This window comes from Lagopus muta, chromosome 10, assembly GCF_023343835.1.
Source record: "Lagopus muta isolate bLagMut1 chromosome 10, bLagMut1 primary, whole genome shotgun sequence".
NCBI lineage: Eukaryota > Metazoa > Chordata > Aves > Galliformes > Phasianidae > Lagopus > Lagopus muta.
In genome coordinates, this window is record NC_064442.1 from 2,673,884 (window position 1) to 2,691,288 (window position 17,405).

Here is a 17,405-nt window from a genome sequence, read left to right on the forward strand (position 1 = left end):
CTTTTGTTTTACCTCACATCTCCTTACATTTTCTATGCTTTCTTGTGTCTGCTTGCGCTCTGTCATGCCTTTAATACAGGGTGACACCTTGAGTGACATGTTGGCTTGCTTGAGTAAATGCTGTTGTTTGCTGGTCCTTCAAGGAAGATGCTGTGGAGAGAAAGGAAGAACCTGTTCTGCAAACTTAAAATGGGCAGGACTGGGAAGCATGAGCTTAAATCTCAGTAGCCAGGACTTCAGTTTCTTTTGCATGTAGCTTTCCAGTGGCCAAGACAGCAAAGGGGAGCAAGCTGTGTGACAGGGATTTCTTTGCTGCTGATCACAGGGAAGAGAGGCTCATCTTGTGGTAGAAGCGACCTTGCGAGGCCCTTGCTAGCCCTGACGCTCTGCTTTCTCTGTAGCATCACATTTGCATTCCCTCCCTGCACCATGCCAACTGGCTCCGTCAGACTTCATGCTTTTCCCGGGCCCCTATCCTCCTTAGAAGGAATCCCTAGAGGAATCATCTAGATGTGCTGGACGACCGGTTTTGGCTGAGAGCGCAGAGCGACCACACGAGGGTGCCAGTGCTGTTTACCTGCCGGGATTCGCTGTGCTGTGCAGTGAGCTCAAGGCTGCAGCTGGGGCTGCCCTCGGGCTCAGGCCATGCTTAGACACCACCGTCCTGGGGATCTCGTGCAGGTCTTAGCTGCTCCTATGTGTGCTGAGATGCAGTGAAGCAGGCCCAGAGGATGCAGAGATATAGAGACCCTTTACTAAAGGAGAAATGTCTGTGGGCACAGCTGCACCCCATACAGACACACCAGAACTAACTAAAGTGCTGGGCTGATCCATGGGTTTCCACCTCGTCAAAGGCACACTGATGAGGACTGTGCACCCAAGTGCTGCACTGATGCAGCTGTCTTGCTGTGGGACCACTGGCAGCAGTTGCAGCTGTGAAATGGAGAAGAATGCCTATTGCCTTGGTAGACCCTAATCTCTAAAGCGAACACAAGATTGTGTAGGGGTCTGTGGTTAGCTGCTGGTCTCAGAGCTTAGGATTTGGGGTTTGTTTTCCATTTATTCAAATTGAATTAAAAAAAAAAAAGAAACACTCTCAGTGATAGGAAAAGCAAGCCTAAGGGCTGCGTGGGTGAAGGAAAAGCCCTTCTGTACAATAGCTCAGTGGGTAAAGCATCCTTCCCGAGGGAAGTGGAAAGCTAGGTTTGATCCTCTCCTCTGCCGGAGGGGAGTTGCAAACCCTGGTCTCCGCAGGACCCCAGAGAGTACTGTAAGCAGCAGGCTGCAAGCATGAGTTTTTCTTGCTTTTTCCTGTTATTTTAAATAATTAATGATTTGATGAAGCACTGAGTGTAGAAGGCAGGTGTCCTGTCTCCCTGGAGAGGAGTCTGTGCACCCGGCTAGACACAGACTTGCTCTCTCTCACAATGAATATTTAAGTGTTTTAGACAAATTGGAACAGAGCCAGCAGGAACGACTGAGAAGGGCTGAGCCTTCCCCAGTGGGTACCCTACTGCCCGAGGGCTGGGGAAACAGCACTGAATAGGGCAGAGAATAATCCCTGCTTGTGTGTACCTACTGTGCCCAGCTCAGCAACCTCTCAGCCCTAGGTGGCACTTCTGGCTTCTGCTACTCTTTCACTTTGCTAGAAGAGATTCAGAGATGGAAAGCTGTTTGGACTGAGCTTGTCACTGTCAACATCACTGTCTGCACCTCTCCCAGAACCTGAATCAGCTAGGATTGATCTCTTGTGGCTTTTCTGCTGCTTAATGCTGACCTCAGAGAGAAGTAGCACAGATGCACTGGAAGTTTGCATCTGTGGGCTTGGGTGTTTCCAGCAGGCAGAAAAAATAGCAACGTAGGCAGTTTCTTCCCTCCTTATAAAATAGGTACGTGTTCAGGTGTGGAAGGGGTAAAGACTTTCTGCTGATACTAATAACAGAATGTTGCAAGGATTTATTCACATGCTGAACACTTGCCTAGTGATCCATTTATTAGCTAACAGAACTAAAAGAGCTTTGGGATTTTTCCACTAATGTTGTACCATACTGAATGCCAGGGGGAGGTAATAATTTGAATTCTTCTTGCAATATATCCTTGATATTGACCCTGTCTTCAGAAAGGCATTAAAGTTTTCGACTTTATTTCACTTGAAGAAAAATTTTAGTTAAGCTGGCTATGTGCTCTTTCTTGCTTAAAAGGGAAGCTCTTTGACATAGCATTTTGTGCCCCATTTTTATGTGTCACTTTAGGATAATCATTATTTTCAATCTCCAGCTTTCAAAAATCATGAGTCAGGTTGTTTAAATCCATGCCATATTAAAATGTGCCTCTGTTCGCCCTCTGGTTTAGTTGTATACACAGTGATTTTAAAGTCAGTAAGATTTGCAGCTAACCATGTAATACAGCCCACAAACCGGTATGTGTTTATGCAGAAACAGTTGCTTACCAAAAGGTTTAGCAAATTGGACTTTAATTTATAATCTTCCTTTGGAAGCAAAACTGGAAGGTGACTCCTCCTGCCTGCAGCTGATTGCGGCCCAAATAGCCAAGCCACTGCTACCCTGGAGCTGCCCTCAGCTGGGGAGGGAGACGACAGCCTCCAGCCCTGCAGGGTTGTATTGCCTGGCATATGCTGCCACAGTCAAGAAGTTGAATATTGCGTGGGAAAAGAGACAACCACCATCCTCTTTCTGTGTTGATGGTCTGTCTTAACATGACCGGGTGTCAAATGGCACAGTGTGCTGAGATGAGTGTGCTGTAGGCTCTACGTGGCAGCACCTTAATGACTTCCCTTGGCACTGTGCTGTGAAGCCACCAGTGATGCTGTGGGGAATTGTATGTTTGTGCTGCTTTATGTCCCTGCTGTGGGTATGAAAGGGGATAACTGTACAGCCTTTGTGTCTAGGTTTGCAAACTGCACTTTCAGACATGTCCCCTTAGAATACATGTTAGGGCTCTGTCTACATCTCTTTATGTGTGGCTTTATCTTATTATCTGTCCGGTCCAAGCTTTTAGTAGTTCTATAGGTTATTTTGCCGCTTTCTTTGTTAGCAGTGGGACCTGCAACAGAGCCAAAAATCTGGGAACGTTCCAGAAGTGCTCACAAACATCAGTTGTGTAGCTTCTTGCAGTCAGACATATGAAGCTTTCAGAAACCCTGGAAACCTGAGGAGACTCTGCGAACCCACTCTGGAAGCCTGAGGAGAGATCCATCACTTTCCTCAAAGGCTGCATTCATCTGCTTGCAAAGCTTCCACAGAGGAGCAGCTTGTTAGAAGGACCTGTGGAGCTTGAAAATTTTGCCAGTAATAATTCAGGCCTAGTTCTGAAGTCAAATATTTAGTTAAACAGGCTGTGTGATGACTGGATTAAACACAGTGGGCATCTGAGCAAGCTTGTCACTTCATTTTTTTTTTGTCAGTGTCCATCTCATAAGCCTATAATTCAGTTTTTCCCGTCTCCCAGACTCTGCTTATCCTGTGTAGCCTTTCAGACAACACAGAATGAGGCAGTTCAGCAGAGCTGCTGCTCCTAGCTCAGAAAGTAGCCTGTACCACAAAATGATTTTCTCTGTCTTCAGACTTAGGAAGAATCCAATATTATGGATTTGGGATGAAATCACATGTTAGAGAAATTGTTGTTTGTTTGTTTTTAAGTAAAAGTCTCAAAGATGCCAGGAAATCTCAGAGCAGTGAAGCAAGTCTTGCCTGGCAAGATGCCATGTGGGCTTGACACAGATAGTTCAATCCATGTTAACAGCTACTGGAAGTTGCAATTGGTGATTTGGACTTTCCTGTCCTGTCAGTGCCACTTTCCAAAGCTCATAGGCCTTTAAATCCCTTGAAAAGATGATTGGGCTTAAGCTTCTGTGTAGCTTTGAAAGTGAAGCTTACACTCAATTAACACAGCCGGCAGGGTTATTCCTGATGTCCATGACGCTCCTGCTGATCTCTGCCTTTCACACAATTTACTGTCATGATTTCACTGCGTCTTCCAACTCAGTTTATTCTCCTTTGAGTTGTAGTGGGAATGCTAAGTCACAGTCTGAACCAGTGATTGAGCACCTGGTGGGAAGGAAGGGCCAACCTGGGAGAAGGCTGGGAGATCACTGGTGTGACAGCCTCAATCCTACAGTGATCACCAGGTCACAGCAGTCCTGTCCTTGTTCTGAACTGTACTCCTTGCAGGCAGAGATCAGCCTGGTCTTTCAAGACCAGGAATGTAAGACTGGTGTTCTCTTAAAACATTTTATATGTGAAGGAAAACAAGAGCAGCAGGGAAGGATCAGAAGGGCAGAAAATACTATTTTCTGAACAGAAGCTGTGTGATAGATCTGCTGTCCTGTCTCTTCCTGGTTTGAATGTAGTGAGCCCTTGGTTGCGGGAGGCGGGGATGGCTGCATCCTGTAAACTGAACCATAATTGGATGCTGCATCATAATCCCCTCTCTGACATGCCTGCAGGCCATGCTTTTATTCTCACTTTCTGCATGTGTAAAAAGAGGTCTGGTTTCTCTGGTTCCTGGGCCTCTGTCTGGCTCTTAAAGGCAATCTTTCCCTTGCTTTTAGCAGGAAAAAATTGCAGTTGAGATGCAGGGCTTTGTAACCATAAACCTCAATTGCTGGAACCTACTGCCAGTGGCACAGCTCTGAGCTTCTCCAATATCATTCAGTAAGCCCGGTGTGAAATTTTAAGCAAAACAGAAAGTCTTATGTTTGAGCATACAATAAAATCACAGTGGAAGTGAAGAGTCAATAGAGCTGTGAAGCCATCGTTGCCTTTGTATCTAACTCCATGCTAAGCCAAGGAGTGCAGCAGAAGCCAGCGAGCATGCTGTTGGGAGGTAGCCGTGCAGCTTTGGAAGTGTTTCGTTTCTGTCTCTCAGCAATCTTTTTCCAGAACCCACAACATCTGTCTCTGTCCCCAACCACATGCAAGTGCACTGAAACTTTGTTCCAAAACTAATGAGTAATTTCATGGTCTTGGAATGAAAGGCAGTGAGAGGGGGCTGGGACAGCAGCTGGAGTTGTGTACTTTACATGGAGATCTGTGGAGGTCAAATTGCAGCCTGATTACTTTTATTTTATTGCAGCCCACCAGGCTTCCCTTTAAAGTCTGCTACTAGAATTGCTGATGATCAGTGCAGAAAGCTCTGACACAGGCTGCTGTGTTCCACGGGCATCCTCACTACTGGGCACAACAAACAACATGGAAAATAATGACGTCAGTGGAGAGGAGGTGGGGGAGCTCAGCTGGGCGTTAGCTCTGTTCATGGAGAGAGTACTCCTGATTGCAGAGAGTGCTCTGACTGTCCTGTCTCTGGTTTCAGAGCAGTGCACTCATAGAAGGAGGATTGAGAGAACAAACAACCCTGGGCAGATGTGAGATCACATTGCTTGAGTGTCTAGTGGGTGCACGTGATATGAGAACAGATATGGAATGAGCTAGCTCATATTGTAGCTGGTCTCAGCAGACCTTTAAAAAAGCCCAAACCCAGCTTTCTCTTAGAGAAGGGACAGGGTTATCTGTAGAGAGCAGTAATCTGTACAGAGTACAGGAAACAGAAGGCAGATGTTGTCATATGTTTATCATATGTTTCCACCACTGAGTCTTCCTCTGGGACAGGCTTGCACATCCCAGACCTTGGAGCAGTAATTGTACCGTTCTGTGGACTCACCATGCTGTGTTTATCCAGGACATACGAACATACAGGGCTCTTCCTCCACCTGTCCCTCCTCCACCTCCACCTCCAGGTCCTTCCAGTCTGGAGAAGTTTACATTCACTTGCTGTGACTCAGCTATAGAGCTTGTTTAATCTTCATAGAATTACTCATAGAAAGGGAAAGCCAAATGGCAACTGGTCTGTGCCTGTAGACACCTGTAATTCTCCAGCTTTCTGCTGTGTATCTCTGGACGAGTTTCTGTTTATCAGCACCAGTACACTTATCCTGTTGAAACTTCTCTTTGCAGAGAAGGACTAATGAGGAAGTTTTCTACCCCAAAGCTAAGAAGAGCACTGATCCTCCATGGCTGCTCACAGAGTTCCTGAAATGGGACTATTTCAATCTGACACTTGACAGCAGTAGCAATGAGCTGTTGCCAAGTGGAGCAAACACCAGACAGATCCCAGAACGGCTGAAGAATTACTGCAACCCCTGAGCTGACTATTGTGGCCTGTGGTGAGCTGCTGCTGGTCTGCCTGGTAACGTGCTCAGCATTTCCAGTGGCAGTGGTTTGCTGGGGACCAGATGTTTGGGAAATTCGTCTTGTCACCTCTTTAAGCTTCTGTCCCATGCCTTGACTCCCCGCTGTGATATAAGGATGGCACGTTTGCTCATGTGAGACTTGCTCGTTGCTCACTTGCATGTGTTTTGTCCGCTGATCAGAACTCAGGGAAACTCTGATCCCTGGTCCATTCTTTCATTGCATAATGCATGGGTTATTCCATGTTAGAGAGACTGCATGACCATTAATCGCATCTGAAAATCTCAACCAAGATCTGCATAGGGAGGCTTTGGTTGCGAGGTAGGAACACGTGACTGCCGCTACAGCTGGGCCCAAACCAGTCTTTTCCATTCCAGCCTCATTCCATCTAAAAACCACAGCACAGCCCTTCCTGCACTGCACAGGAGAGCACAGAGCAGAATCCAGGTGGGTGGGCTTTGCAGAGGGCAAGGAGGGAGCTCAGGCCTGGAGCAGTGGCTGCGTTGGAGTTACAGCCGTTTCTTTTTCCTTTGTGGGACACTGAGGTTTGAGTCACTGATGTAGACCTGTCAGGAAGGGGGCTTCTTGACCCCAGACCTGGCTCTCCTTTATCAGCAGCCTGCTGCTGCGTGAGGGGCCACACCAGAGTTCTGCTCTCCTATTTTGCTGCAAACCCATCCAAAGAGCTTTGATCAGAATTGTTCCATGGACTTTCAGATTTAAAGCTGGGATTTCAGTTATTTTCTGGTGGAGGAAAAAAATATTTCATCGGAAAAATTCCAGTGTAGCTCTGGTATGCTTTCAGCTGGCATCCTGCCTGCCCCTCTCTGAAAATATTACTGATTATGAGTGCAGGCACTTCTTGTGAAGCTGATGGCTTTGGTTGCAACCCTAGCTGAAGTATCCCTTTTCCCTCAGCAGATGGTAGGAGCTGGCCTCTTGTTACATGGCACTGAAGTGACCCTCCGGGGCTGCCCTTTGTGGGAGAGGATGGCTGAGCCAGGCTAGAGATCCCACAGTATTTGGAGCAGTAGCCACTGCCCTGCTGCTCCAGCTGCCTGCTGGAATAATTGCCACCGCCCCCAGATCTGGCAGGCGTGTTTGCAAAAAGCTCTGCAGGCAGTGGAAGCAAGCTGGTTTCATCATGACAATGTAGTTGTCCTTTTAAGGGAAAATTCCCTCCGGGAGCCAGCCCTCAATTACCTCCTGCTCCAGTGCCTTCTTGCTAGAGACGTCTTGTAATGTGGCTGAGTTACATCCACAGTGCTCTGCAGCTGAGCACCTCACTGTTTTGGAAAAAAATACAATTACACTCTGCTGGCTTCTGCTGTTTGCTAGTGATTGCTGAATCTGGAAACTGCAGGGAAAAACCAAAGGTCTGGTTCTCTCATCAGTGCAGAAACAATCTATGGATACTGCATCTTCAAACCCAGGTGCTGTAACTGTGGTATTAGTGGAGTCCTACGCAGATACAGTATTCTCCCGTGAAGAAGTTTGTCAGAAGATTAGGGAGCCCTGGGTAGTACAAGACTGGTGATAATTAGCCACCACGAGTGTCTGCTAAATGCCAGGAAACTGGGGTAGGCAGTGGCTGCATTTCAATTTGCTCTTATTCACTGTGGTGAATGGGAGGGGTCCTCCAAGGGTCCTGATTCGAAGGCCTAAAAATTCCTTCTATTCTACTGCCATGTCTCGTAGTCCACAGGGGAGATGTCTAACTGGGACGGGGCTGCTGCAGAGCTTGCCCTCCGCTCTGTCGCAAAAACAGAGTGGGAACACGCAGTGCTGTAGAGAACACTCTGTGCTCTGTCTGTTCTATAGGGATGGTGGCTTTGGCTGCAAGCCCCCAGATTTACATCTCTTGTGTTCAGCACTGAAAATAGTTTAATTCCAAAGGAGTTGTTTGCCAGAAAAACATGACACTCTTGAACGCAAACGTCGCAGGAATGAGAGCAGACTCCTGAAGAAGTTCTAGGGGGTGCTTCTTTCGACATCTGTAAATGTGCTGTGATTGTGTTTAAAAAAAATAAGATACTCTCCCTGGGCGGTAGCAGACACATTTTAAAAACCAACCCCATACCTGCACAGCTAAGGTTTTCTTGAGCCAAATCTGATGGAGTGCAGCCCATAGTGTGAGAGGACCATCTGAGAATGAAATGATGGTCCTTGGAGGACATGGTCACAGAGAAGTCAGGCTGGGCCCCCACGCCCCATTTTGAAGACTGAAATGCACAGGAATCCTGTTCTCTATGGCCAGAGCAAGACTGGAAGAGCTTTGCCATCTTCTGAGTTTTCCCAGGCGTTTAAATTCTCTTGCCCCATTTAGATCAAGGCAAAAAATAAAACTTTTTGAAAACTTACATACTTACAGAAGAAGACATGAGGTAGCTACAGGAGTTCCATCAAAATATCTCATACTGTTTCAAAGATTTGAAAACTCCCAGGGAAAAGTAAAAAAAAGAAGTGAATTAACTGGGATGTTGGACTGGATCCCTGTGGGTCCCTTCCAACTTGAGTTGCTCTGTGATTCTGTGTTGAAATTGTGTTTTCAAAACTCTCCACTTTAGAAATATCAACTTTGCAAAGCTTTTTTTTTTGTACATTTTTAAATCTGGGACACTTTTCTAAATACATATTTCTCTGTTAACAGTTTTGGGTCACTGCTTTACTCTGAAAATATTTTGCCAGGAAATTTCTTGTCAGCAAATCCAGCGGGTCCCTGATTTCACAGTTGGAGGTGGGTGGTTTTGATCTCAGATGGACAGAAAAGCAGGAGCATGGCTAAGCTGAGAGCAGTGCTGTCATTCGAATACATGACTGTTGCTTGAACTGACAACCATTCAGAAGTTCATTAGTTCTTGGCAGTTGAAAACAAGTGAATTCATTTGACTGGCTCAGGAAAATTCAACCCCTACAGTTGAAAATTCAGCATTGGTTCAGAGAGCTGAGAGAAGGCTTGGTGGCTCGGACAAGAAGGCTGACCATGTGCCTGGGACTGATGCTGGCAAACATAGGTTCAGATCTGTATCTACTGTGATCTCCCTTCTGACATGTAGCCGTGTTTTTCCTTTGAGCTTCATTTCCCCTTCACCGCTGTTTCTTGCAAATACGAGCAATATGCTGAGCAGCGTTGTGCTGTCATGGTGATGTGGTCTAAACAAACGCAGAGCACTTTGCCAGTATTTCAAAACTGAAATTCTTGTTGCGAATGAGAAAGCAGAGGAACTTGCTGTTTTGTTTGTACGCTTTGTCACCTGAGACTCTGAGTCATACATGTCTGCTGGACTTTCAGAGATCCTCTTGTGTTTTGTCAGTTTCAGTGGCAGATATCTCTGTGCAGTGACAGCTTCCACATAAAACTGATTAGCATTTTCTCCTTTAAGCATTTCTTTCTGTGCAAGGTAGGTTTCTTTGACAGGGAGTAACAATTTTCCTCCCAAACTACTTGAGTTTCTTTGAGTTAAAGGGGAAAATACTTATATTGTTAAAAATTTTACTAAGCATCTGTAAACCATTTAGAGATCAAGAGGGAAGTAAATACTTCAAGAGGGGGTAAGGGGAAACCAGTAACCAGTTTTCAAATATCCTCATTTCTGAATATGGCCCTGATGTGTCGTTCTGAGGGGAAGGAGAGTCTGGATCTGTTCTGCATGTCTGCCACATCCTTGCCCTGAACAGGAGCTAGTGCTTGGCATGTACACAGCCTGCTGCCTTCCTGCTTTTGACCCCTTCTCTAGAACTCTACTTACATTCTCTGATGGCTTTCTCTTTTACACCAGAACATCTCCAAAAATAATTCAGGTTCTTATTCCTCCTTTAAATGAACACTATGGTAGATTTAATAGCTGTCTGTAGTGCTTATCAGTGTATGGACTAGGAATAATAGCTCTTCAACCAAAGAGGCAGGATTTGGTGTTCCATTCCTGTTCCTACAAAGTGTTAGAAAAATCATCAAAAGACAAATTCTCAGCATTGGTTTTTGTTGGCTTTGCTGTTCTTTCTAAGGGTACGTTGGCTGCTAACACTGTTCAGGTTATCTAAATTTTGCTGCAAAATGTCAGTACTGCACCAATTAAAAAAGAACAGAATTTACTGCAGGAAAATGGGTTTGGAGTCCAGCACTTCAGGAACCGTGTGCCTTTCCCTCATTCTGCAGGCTGAGAATCTCCACTGTCTCACCAGGAAACACCATAAAGTCCTCATAGAGGAAGATGGTATAGAAGAACTGCCAATAATGGTGGTAGTTTTGTGGGCTTTTTAAATTTTTTATTTTTAAAAAAGCTAGTTCTTTGTTTCCCAGCATTTTAATTTCATTCACTTATTTTGAGTCATTTCCCAACTTTGAAAAATGCCCATGTTACAAAGCATAAACTTATCCTCTACGGGGATGTGGAAGCTGTCCCATGGATCAAACAGGGGTGAGGAGTAAAGAGGTTTTCTAGGCAGCAGTGCAACTTATGGAGAGCTTCTATCACCACAGCACCAACCTTTCTAGGAAAGAGTTGTTCTGGCAGAGAAGGGGGGAATGAGATGAGAAACTAAGGGGGCAGGTCTGAAGCCTGGAGCAGAAGAGGAGAAAGCTGGGGAGAGAAGGGCAGGCTGCGGGAGGTGTGAGCAGGGCCAGCGTGGGATTGCTCAAGCACTGCGTTGTTTGTCATCCTGCAGCTCCAAGAGTCACGCACCATCCCCAGTGAGAGAGCAAACAAGATTAAGGAAGTGAATAGCCTCTGGGGTTGATTAGCCACTGAGTCTGGTTGCTGTGGCTTCTGCCTTCTGCAGACACCATATGTTTGCAAAGGACCTCAGGCAAGGGTTTAATCTGCCTTTCCGGGCAGAAGAGGAAGGCGGACCACCCTTCTTGCATATCTGCTTTTAAGAGATCCTGGTGATGGAGGTCCTCCTGCAGACCCCATTCCAGAATACCTCCACTCTGAGCTTGGAAGACCTTCCTGAAGAGTTTAGTCCTCTTTGCTGCAAATTAAGCCAACCTGATTTTTCTTTACACAACCAATATGGTAAGCGACAGACAACCATCTCATAGTAACCTCTTACAAATGGTAATATTCCACAGAAGTTGTCTTCTCATCTATAGGATTGAGCACCAGTGCTTTGTACGTGATCTCCAGTAAACGTGCACTAAATTAATTTTGCTACACTGTTTCTTAGCCTCAGTTTTGCAAACTATGAAGTGGCCCTGGTGGGAGCTCAGGGAGAGGGGACCAAGGTCGAGCAGCAGGAGGTGCCAGCTGCCCTCTGCTCTGTGAGGGATATTTGTCAGACTGGGTCACTGATACTGAGAAGAGGAAAGGATGGAAAACACATTGCTTGAAGTCCCTCACATTGCCCTCAGAGAGCAGACTGCTGCTGAGAATGAAATTGTTAATGCTTTGTAAATCACATCGGCAGTTTTCACAGGAATATTACGGGTTGCAGAGCCATGAGGTAAGGCACTAGAGGAACACAAGTTTCCTGGAACAAATTAAGCACTGGCTTTCTGAAAAATGTGAGTTCACATGGCATAACAAAACAGGGATCTCTGTTCTCTGAAGACAGTGGATATGTGCTGTGCCGGCAAACTTTCTGACTCTTAAACTGGAAGGCGAAATCTTGGAGAGCTTTACTGTTGATGATTCATCTTTAAGATAAAACACATTTTTTAATAGCAAGAATAGTAAGTCATCACAGCAGACTAGCCAATGCTGTAGTAAATCCTTTGGCATTCTGGGACTGGAGGAGTTCTTTCCGCTCTTACTTGCAAATTACCAAATTCTGCAGGATCGCTGGGTGAAACATAGGACCCCCACTCTCTATTTCAGATTACACAATGACACAGTCTGTTTCAATCCATAAATATGACTGTCCCTTGAATGAAAAGCAGCCATGCAAATGTTTCACATGCCAATGCAATGTGTGTTTTCATTTGTATGGGCTTATAAAATCATGTTCCATAGACTTTATGTAAAGTGAGGCACTTCCCTTCCTTACCAACATCAGTTTAAGACCTAGATGTGATGCATTGTCTGTTTTCTTAAAAAGCACTGTCTTTTCTGTAGCACATCCATATAAACTAATCAGTGTCTTGGAAATTCCTTTAAGGAACTATTCCCTCCCAGCAATGGCTTACAGAGCTTACCAAGAACATTGTGCAATACGATGGCAAGCACTCTTGAACTCTTTTCTCTGCCTCTTTGTAATTTCTGAACCCACTGGCCAGTTTCCACCCAGTTTCACAGAAGAGATGCACTCACTACAATACAAGTTCCTATCTTCCTGGAATCTTGAAGAGGAATGAGGCTTTAGTGCTGCTTCCCACCAAGAGGATGACTTCTGAGCAAACTTAACATTTGCAGGAGACTGAAATTGCTTGGGTGCAGCAGCCCTGGTGCTTCTCCTTCCTCCAGGCTTGTGGTTAGCACTGCAGCAATCTGGCCCCAGCCTGACCATAGCCTGTGTAACACACCCTCCTTCTCATCAAACCCTGTGGCTCATCTTTGCTCCTGTTTAGGACAAATGGCTCTTAAGCAGCTGATATTTAAAAGGGGGTTTATTGCCAAATCTCAAAGCTCTTTACAAGGAGGAGACAAAGTGCCGCCTTTCCGCTGGATGCAGTGGCTGCTTTTGAGATAGCCATCCACATTTACTTGCTTGCAAGTTCACTTCCTTCCTGTCACAAACGTAACCTAGTGGCACAGCCTGAAACACAGAATTGCACCCCAGCGCTTCATGCCCACAGGGCTTCTAGGCACTAGAAAGAAGTCTTAATGTAGTCAGAAATTAGAAGTGTACGTTTAAAGGGAGGGAAAAAAAGTGCTTGATGTACACTGACCAAAGGAGTTGCTGCAGGAGTTCAGAGCAAAGGCTGAATGGAGCAGGATGCAGCCTCTGACTGTGACCAGCACTGCCATTTGCAGAGGAGCATGAAGCACTTCAGAAGGCAGCTACAGGGTAATTCACCCTCCTGCTTTAGGGAGAGCCCAGCTTAGAACCAGAATGAGGAGAACAAGTGCGAAGACTGCAGAAGCAATATGATATTGTTGTTCCTTGTAAAGACTGGGTGAATCAGGCGTATGGCCAAGCTAGATATTTTAGGATGAAACTGCTAACCCTATGAGCAAAAGCAGTTAAAAACAAAAAGTGTCTAACATAATGTTTTCAGCAGTGGAGTTACTGGGTGCTATGGAGATTCCATCTAGTAAGTTCTGTTAGTACATAAAAACAGTAATTAGCTGCAGCCTGTAAAATGATTTAACATGCCCATTTTGTTACAAATAGAGGTTTGTTCTGTTAAGATTTCTACTGATTGGTATTCAATAAAATGTCAGACATTTATTCATTAGAATATTCAGTATTATATAAAAATACACAGTAAATATAAGCACATCCTGTAGGTTTGGCTGTAACGGTTAAGGATGTCTCAGTATCTTCATCAGTACTTTGATGTCCCAGATGGGAAAGAAAAGTCCACAGAACACACTGCCACAAGAAACACCTGTGAGAGCAAAAGCATTTGTATATATCTTGGGGTGGAGCTGTCCCATAAGCTATTTCCATTCTCATGGGCTTTCAGTTTCAGGCTTTGATTTGCTCATCCTGGAGTTTACGACTGGCTTCAACCTTGGGATCTGAACCTGTACCAAGAGATTGCCGTGGTTTGTGTGTCTTCTTGGTAGAGTGAACTTCTTTTCCGCATCTACTTCATCCCTTATTACAAAACTGCATCCTTCAAATGCCTGCCTGCTCTCTGAAGCTGATGTCCCTCGACTTCCAGTGCGCACAGGGTTCTGACAGCTCACATTCATACCACACAGTGTTCGGTAAACAAAAGTGCACATGCAGAAAAATACATTTAGATAGCAGATAGGCACTGAATATTTTCTGTATTGTTAGCCCTTGTCCTAAGAATACTTGAGAGCAAAACCCACAGTTCACATTCAGTCTACAGCAGCAAATTACACAGACCCAGACTTTGTTCGGGGCTGCGTGCCTGGCAGTGGGCTTAGGACATAGGAATCTTTTTGTCTCACAGCAAAGCTTTTGTGGCACCTGAGCCCTGAGTGTTTGACCATGTAGAACCTCTCATGTGAGAGAAAGACAAGTGATTTTCCATGCAATGTCTACAGCTCAAGAGAGGGGGACAGACCACCATGGCTGCTTTAATCAAAAGAGGCTCTGGGTGGTGAAAAATGGGACATTTGGAAGCCCAAAGGCGATATTTCTATGCTGAGACACATGAGCCCATTGGCGAGGCTAAGAAGAGATAAAGAAAAAGCTTTACTGGGCTGCTGCAAAGGGAAGAGTTTGCAGCTGACTGCAGCTTTGCAGAACCTGGGAAGTTATACAAAGAAAATGGAAGAAATGGAAATGGGGGAGTGGAGTGCAGTGCTGACAAATGAGAAAAAAGAGCTAAGGCAGCATGTCACTCCTTAAAACCAGTCAGGGAAGATTGTCATTTTCTGTGCTTCCAGAGCCTGCCTTAAGCAAAGGAGAAGCCCTTCATGGTGTCATATGATTCCCCTGAGAGCAAATACTGCAGAGAATAGGTGAGGGGACCCAGCTCAGGTACAGTGCTATGCAGTAGCAGCACAGACGTGATTTTATCACAATGTTAATCACTAGAGACCATGGGAACTGGGGCTGCTTTCAGCAGGTGGGTGGGAAAGCTGTGGGAACTGTGCCAGAGCCTTCTTGCAGTGCCTTTTTCAGACCCTTCTGCAGCAATGTACTTTTATTTTAATATACTTAAGCCACAGGGACCAGCCCCAAAGTTATGCACACAAAATGCCTTTCCCTCCATACTCCAATTACTCCGGATGTTTGTGCCAAACCATGGCTCTCGGGCTGGCCAGAACACAGCAGGTAGAAACATGTTAAATAGGAAGGGGGATCCCATCCAGACTGGCTGCCTGATGTGCATGCTCCTGTCAGCTAACATCCCACAGCAGAGCCAATGGCTAAGGGAATGCATGTCCTTAGAATATGAGCTTCTTACCACAGGCTGCCCCAGGGCATCTCCTGGACACAAGCTCTCCAAACAGCCGGCTAATTGTTCCCAACCCCGATGGCATTCAGAGTTATGGATGCGTATGGTCCTTACAAACAAACGTGTTGTGATGCTACAAAACACTTCTTCCTGCTTTGCATCGTGTCCTCAGTTTCTACATTCATGGAACAGGAACAATTAATACTTGCCTGGCAGTGCTGCACTGAGACTTGCATTCACTTACACAGTGCCTAGCACACCTACAGCTCTGCCCAGCTGGATTCAGAAGAGTGCCTTCATACAGACTTGCTAGATCTGAGGACACTTCTTGTAGGCAGGAGCTGGCCAGTTTTGCTTGCCTCTGTGTGAGGTCACTTTTTAACTGTGAATGTAGTTTTATGAGCGTCTTCAGAGAAGTTGAAGCCATTTATCCTTACATTCCTAGATATCACTGAGCCAGGTGCTCCAGGAAACCTTGCCAACAAAAGTATAAACAAAGTAAAGTTTTCTCTGACTATATTTATCCTTAAATGAATTAAATGGGAAGACTAGATATGTGCCAGTGTAATCTGGTATCTGCTTGTAAATACAGATGGACAGGGGCTTTTGCTAGAATAACCATTCTGCTTCTTTCAAAAATTGAACTTGGTTTGACTATCGGAAATTGTTAAGGCCTGATCCATTCACTCGAAAAGACTTTGGATCAAGTCCATAAAGACTGTTCACATTTTCAAACTGTTCAGTGTCTTGTAAACTTCTGCTGCGCTAAGAGGATCAGAGCTGGACTAGTACGTATGTACAGCGTGAAGAAAGAGAGAGAGGCTATAACTGAAAGCTCAGTTCTGTTCCATAAACATGGTGCATGCACAGCAGAACACCACCTTTTGAACACTGGCCTAGCAATAGTACAAATCATAAATGGCAAAAGTTTAGCTTTGAGTTCCGCAAAAGAAGTCTCTGAGGAGTGTGTCAGGGAGCACTTCTCCTATAAAGAGTCACTAGATCTTTTTGCTTGTCTTTCTGTTTCTGTGTTGCTTCTTTTTTCAGTTCTCCAAGACTTTTAATTTCTTGCAAGACTTGTGTAGCTTGCCGAAGTTGTTCTACAGCCTCATTGAGTAATGTCTCTGCCACCACCGGGGGTCCATTGCCCTCCTGGGCCTGCTCCAACCCTTCCCTTAAAACCTTCTGCAGAAGTTTTTCTGCCTTCTCCCGTTCGTTAGCAACTTTCTCCTCCATTTTAGCTAAGCAGTAATGGGAATCCTCAGCGAGACCTTGGCGTGGAAGTGCTCTCTGTGTACTTTTGAAATCAGACAGCAAGTCTCCCAGAGAAGAACTGCGAAGTTTCAGAACTGAAGGGGTTTCTACAGATAATTTTTTCTCAATAGTTCCTTTTATACTCTCATGGCCTGACTCTGTAGCTGGGGAACTCTCTCTCTGTTCTGCTGAAGTTTGCTGTTCCGTCTCAGTTGAGGTTCTCCCATTTCCTTCTTCAGTTACAGCTGTTTGGGATGCTGACTCTGCTGCTTCACCAGCTTCAATGCCATTCACCGGGGACTTGGAACTGCCAGACCCCAGTTCTTCCAAACCCCCAGCTTCCAGATCACTGTGGTTGGAGTTCATAGCGGCTATCATTTTTTCTGATAGAACCTTAGGAGGAGGAACAGGAGGCTTTGCAACATCTGAGGTAGCAATTGTAGCAAGGCTGTCTTTGCCACTATCTCCTGATAATTCCAAGTCTTTTGCATTTTTAGGCTCAAGGACTGGTTGGTCCCAAGCAACTTTTAGCTTGTCTGACACACTCTTAGGAAGAGGAATTGGAGCTTTTGCTGTGCCCTTGTTGCTGATCTCAACAAGCTGATCTCTGTTCTCCTCACTAGATTCTTCCACATTCTCCTCTCTGCTTACACAGTCCTCTTCCCTGGCATCTGCGTTCTCCTTCGATGCTAAGCCTTCCTTAAGCTTCTTATTTGGAGGCAACGGAGGGGACATTTTATGTTCCTGATCAGGAACACTGTTCTCTGCATCATGGTTTTCTTTTGTGCCAGAAGGTTTTGTAGGTGGCATAGGTGGCTTTGGAGTTTCTTTGTGAGGTGGCGGATTGTCATTTTCACTGACAGTGGAGTCAAAGTTTGGTGGTCCGTTGTCTACTATATCCAGATCTAGTCGCAGGATCCCATCTGATGTAGACTTGGCAGCCTGAAACATAAGAGAGAACTTTA

At 45.4% G+C, this 17,405-nt stretch overlaps 1 protein-coding gene across 1 annotated transcript in view; it reads right to left on the minus strand.

The window, feature by feature from the left end:
- Window positions 1-10,516: 10,516 nt before the first annotated feature.
- PLEKHO2 (pleckstrin homology domain containing O2) overlaps window positions 10,517-17,405 on the minus strand; it is a 29,337-nt gene continuing 22,448 nt past the window's right edge. Inside the window, exon 6 of the mRNA XM_048955948.1 lies at window positions 10,517-17,382. Within this exon, the coding sequence (XP_048811905.1) occupies window positions 16,156-17,382 (1,227 nt within the window). The 3' untranslated portion in view covers window positions 10,517-16,155. The remainder of the gene's footprint in view (window positions 17,383-17,405) is intronic.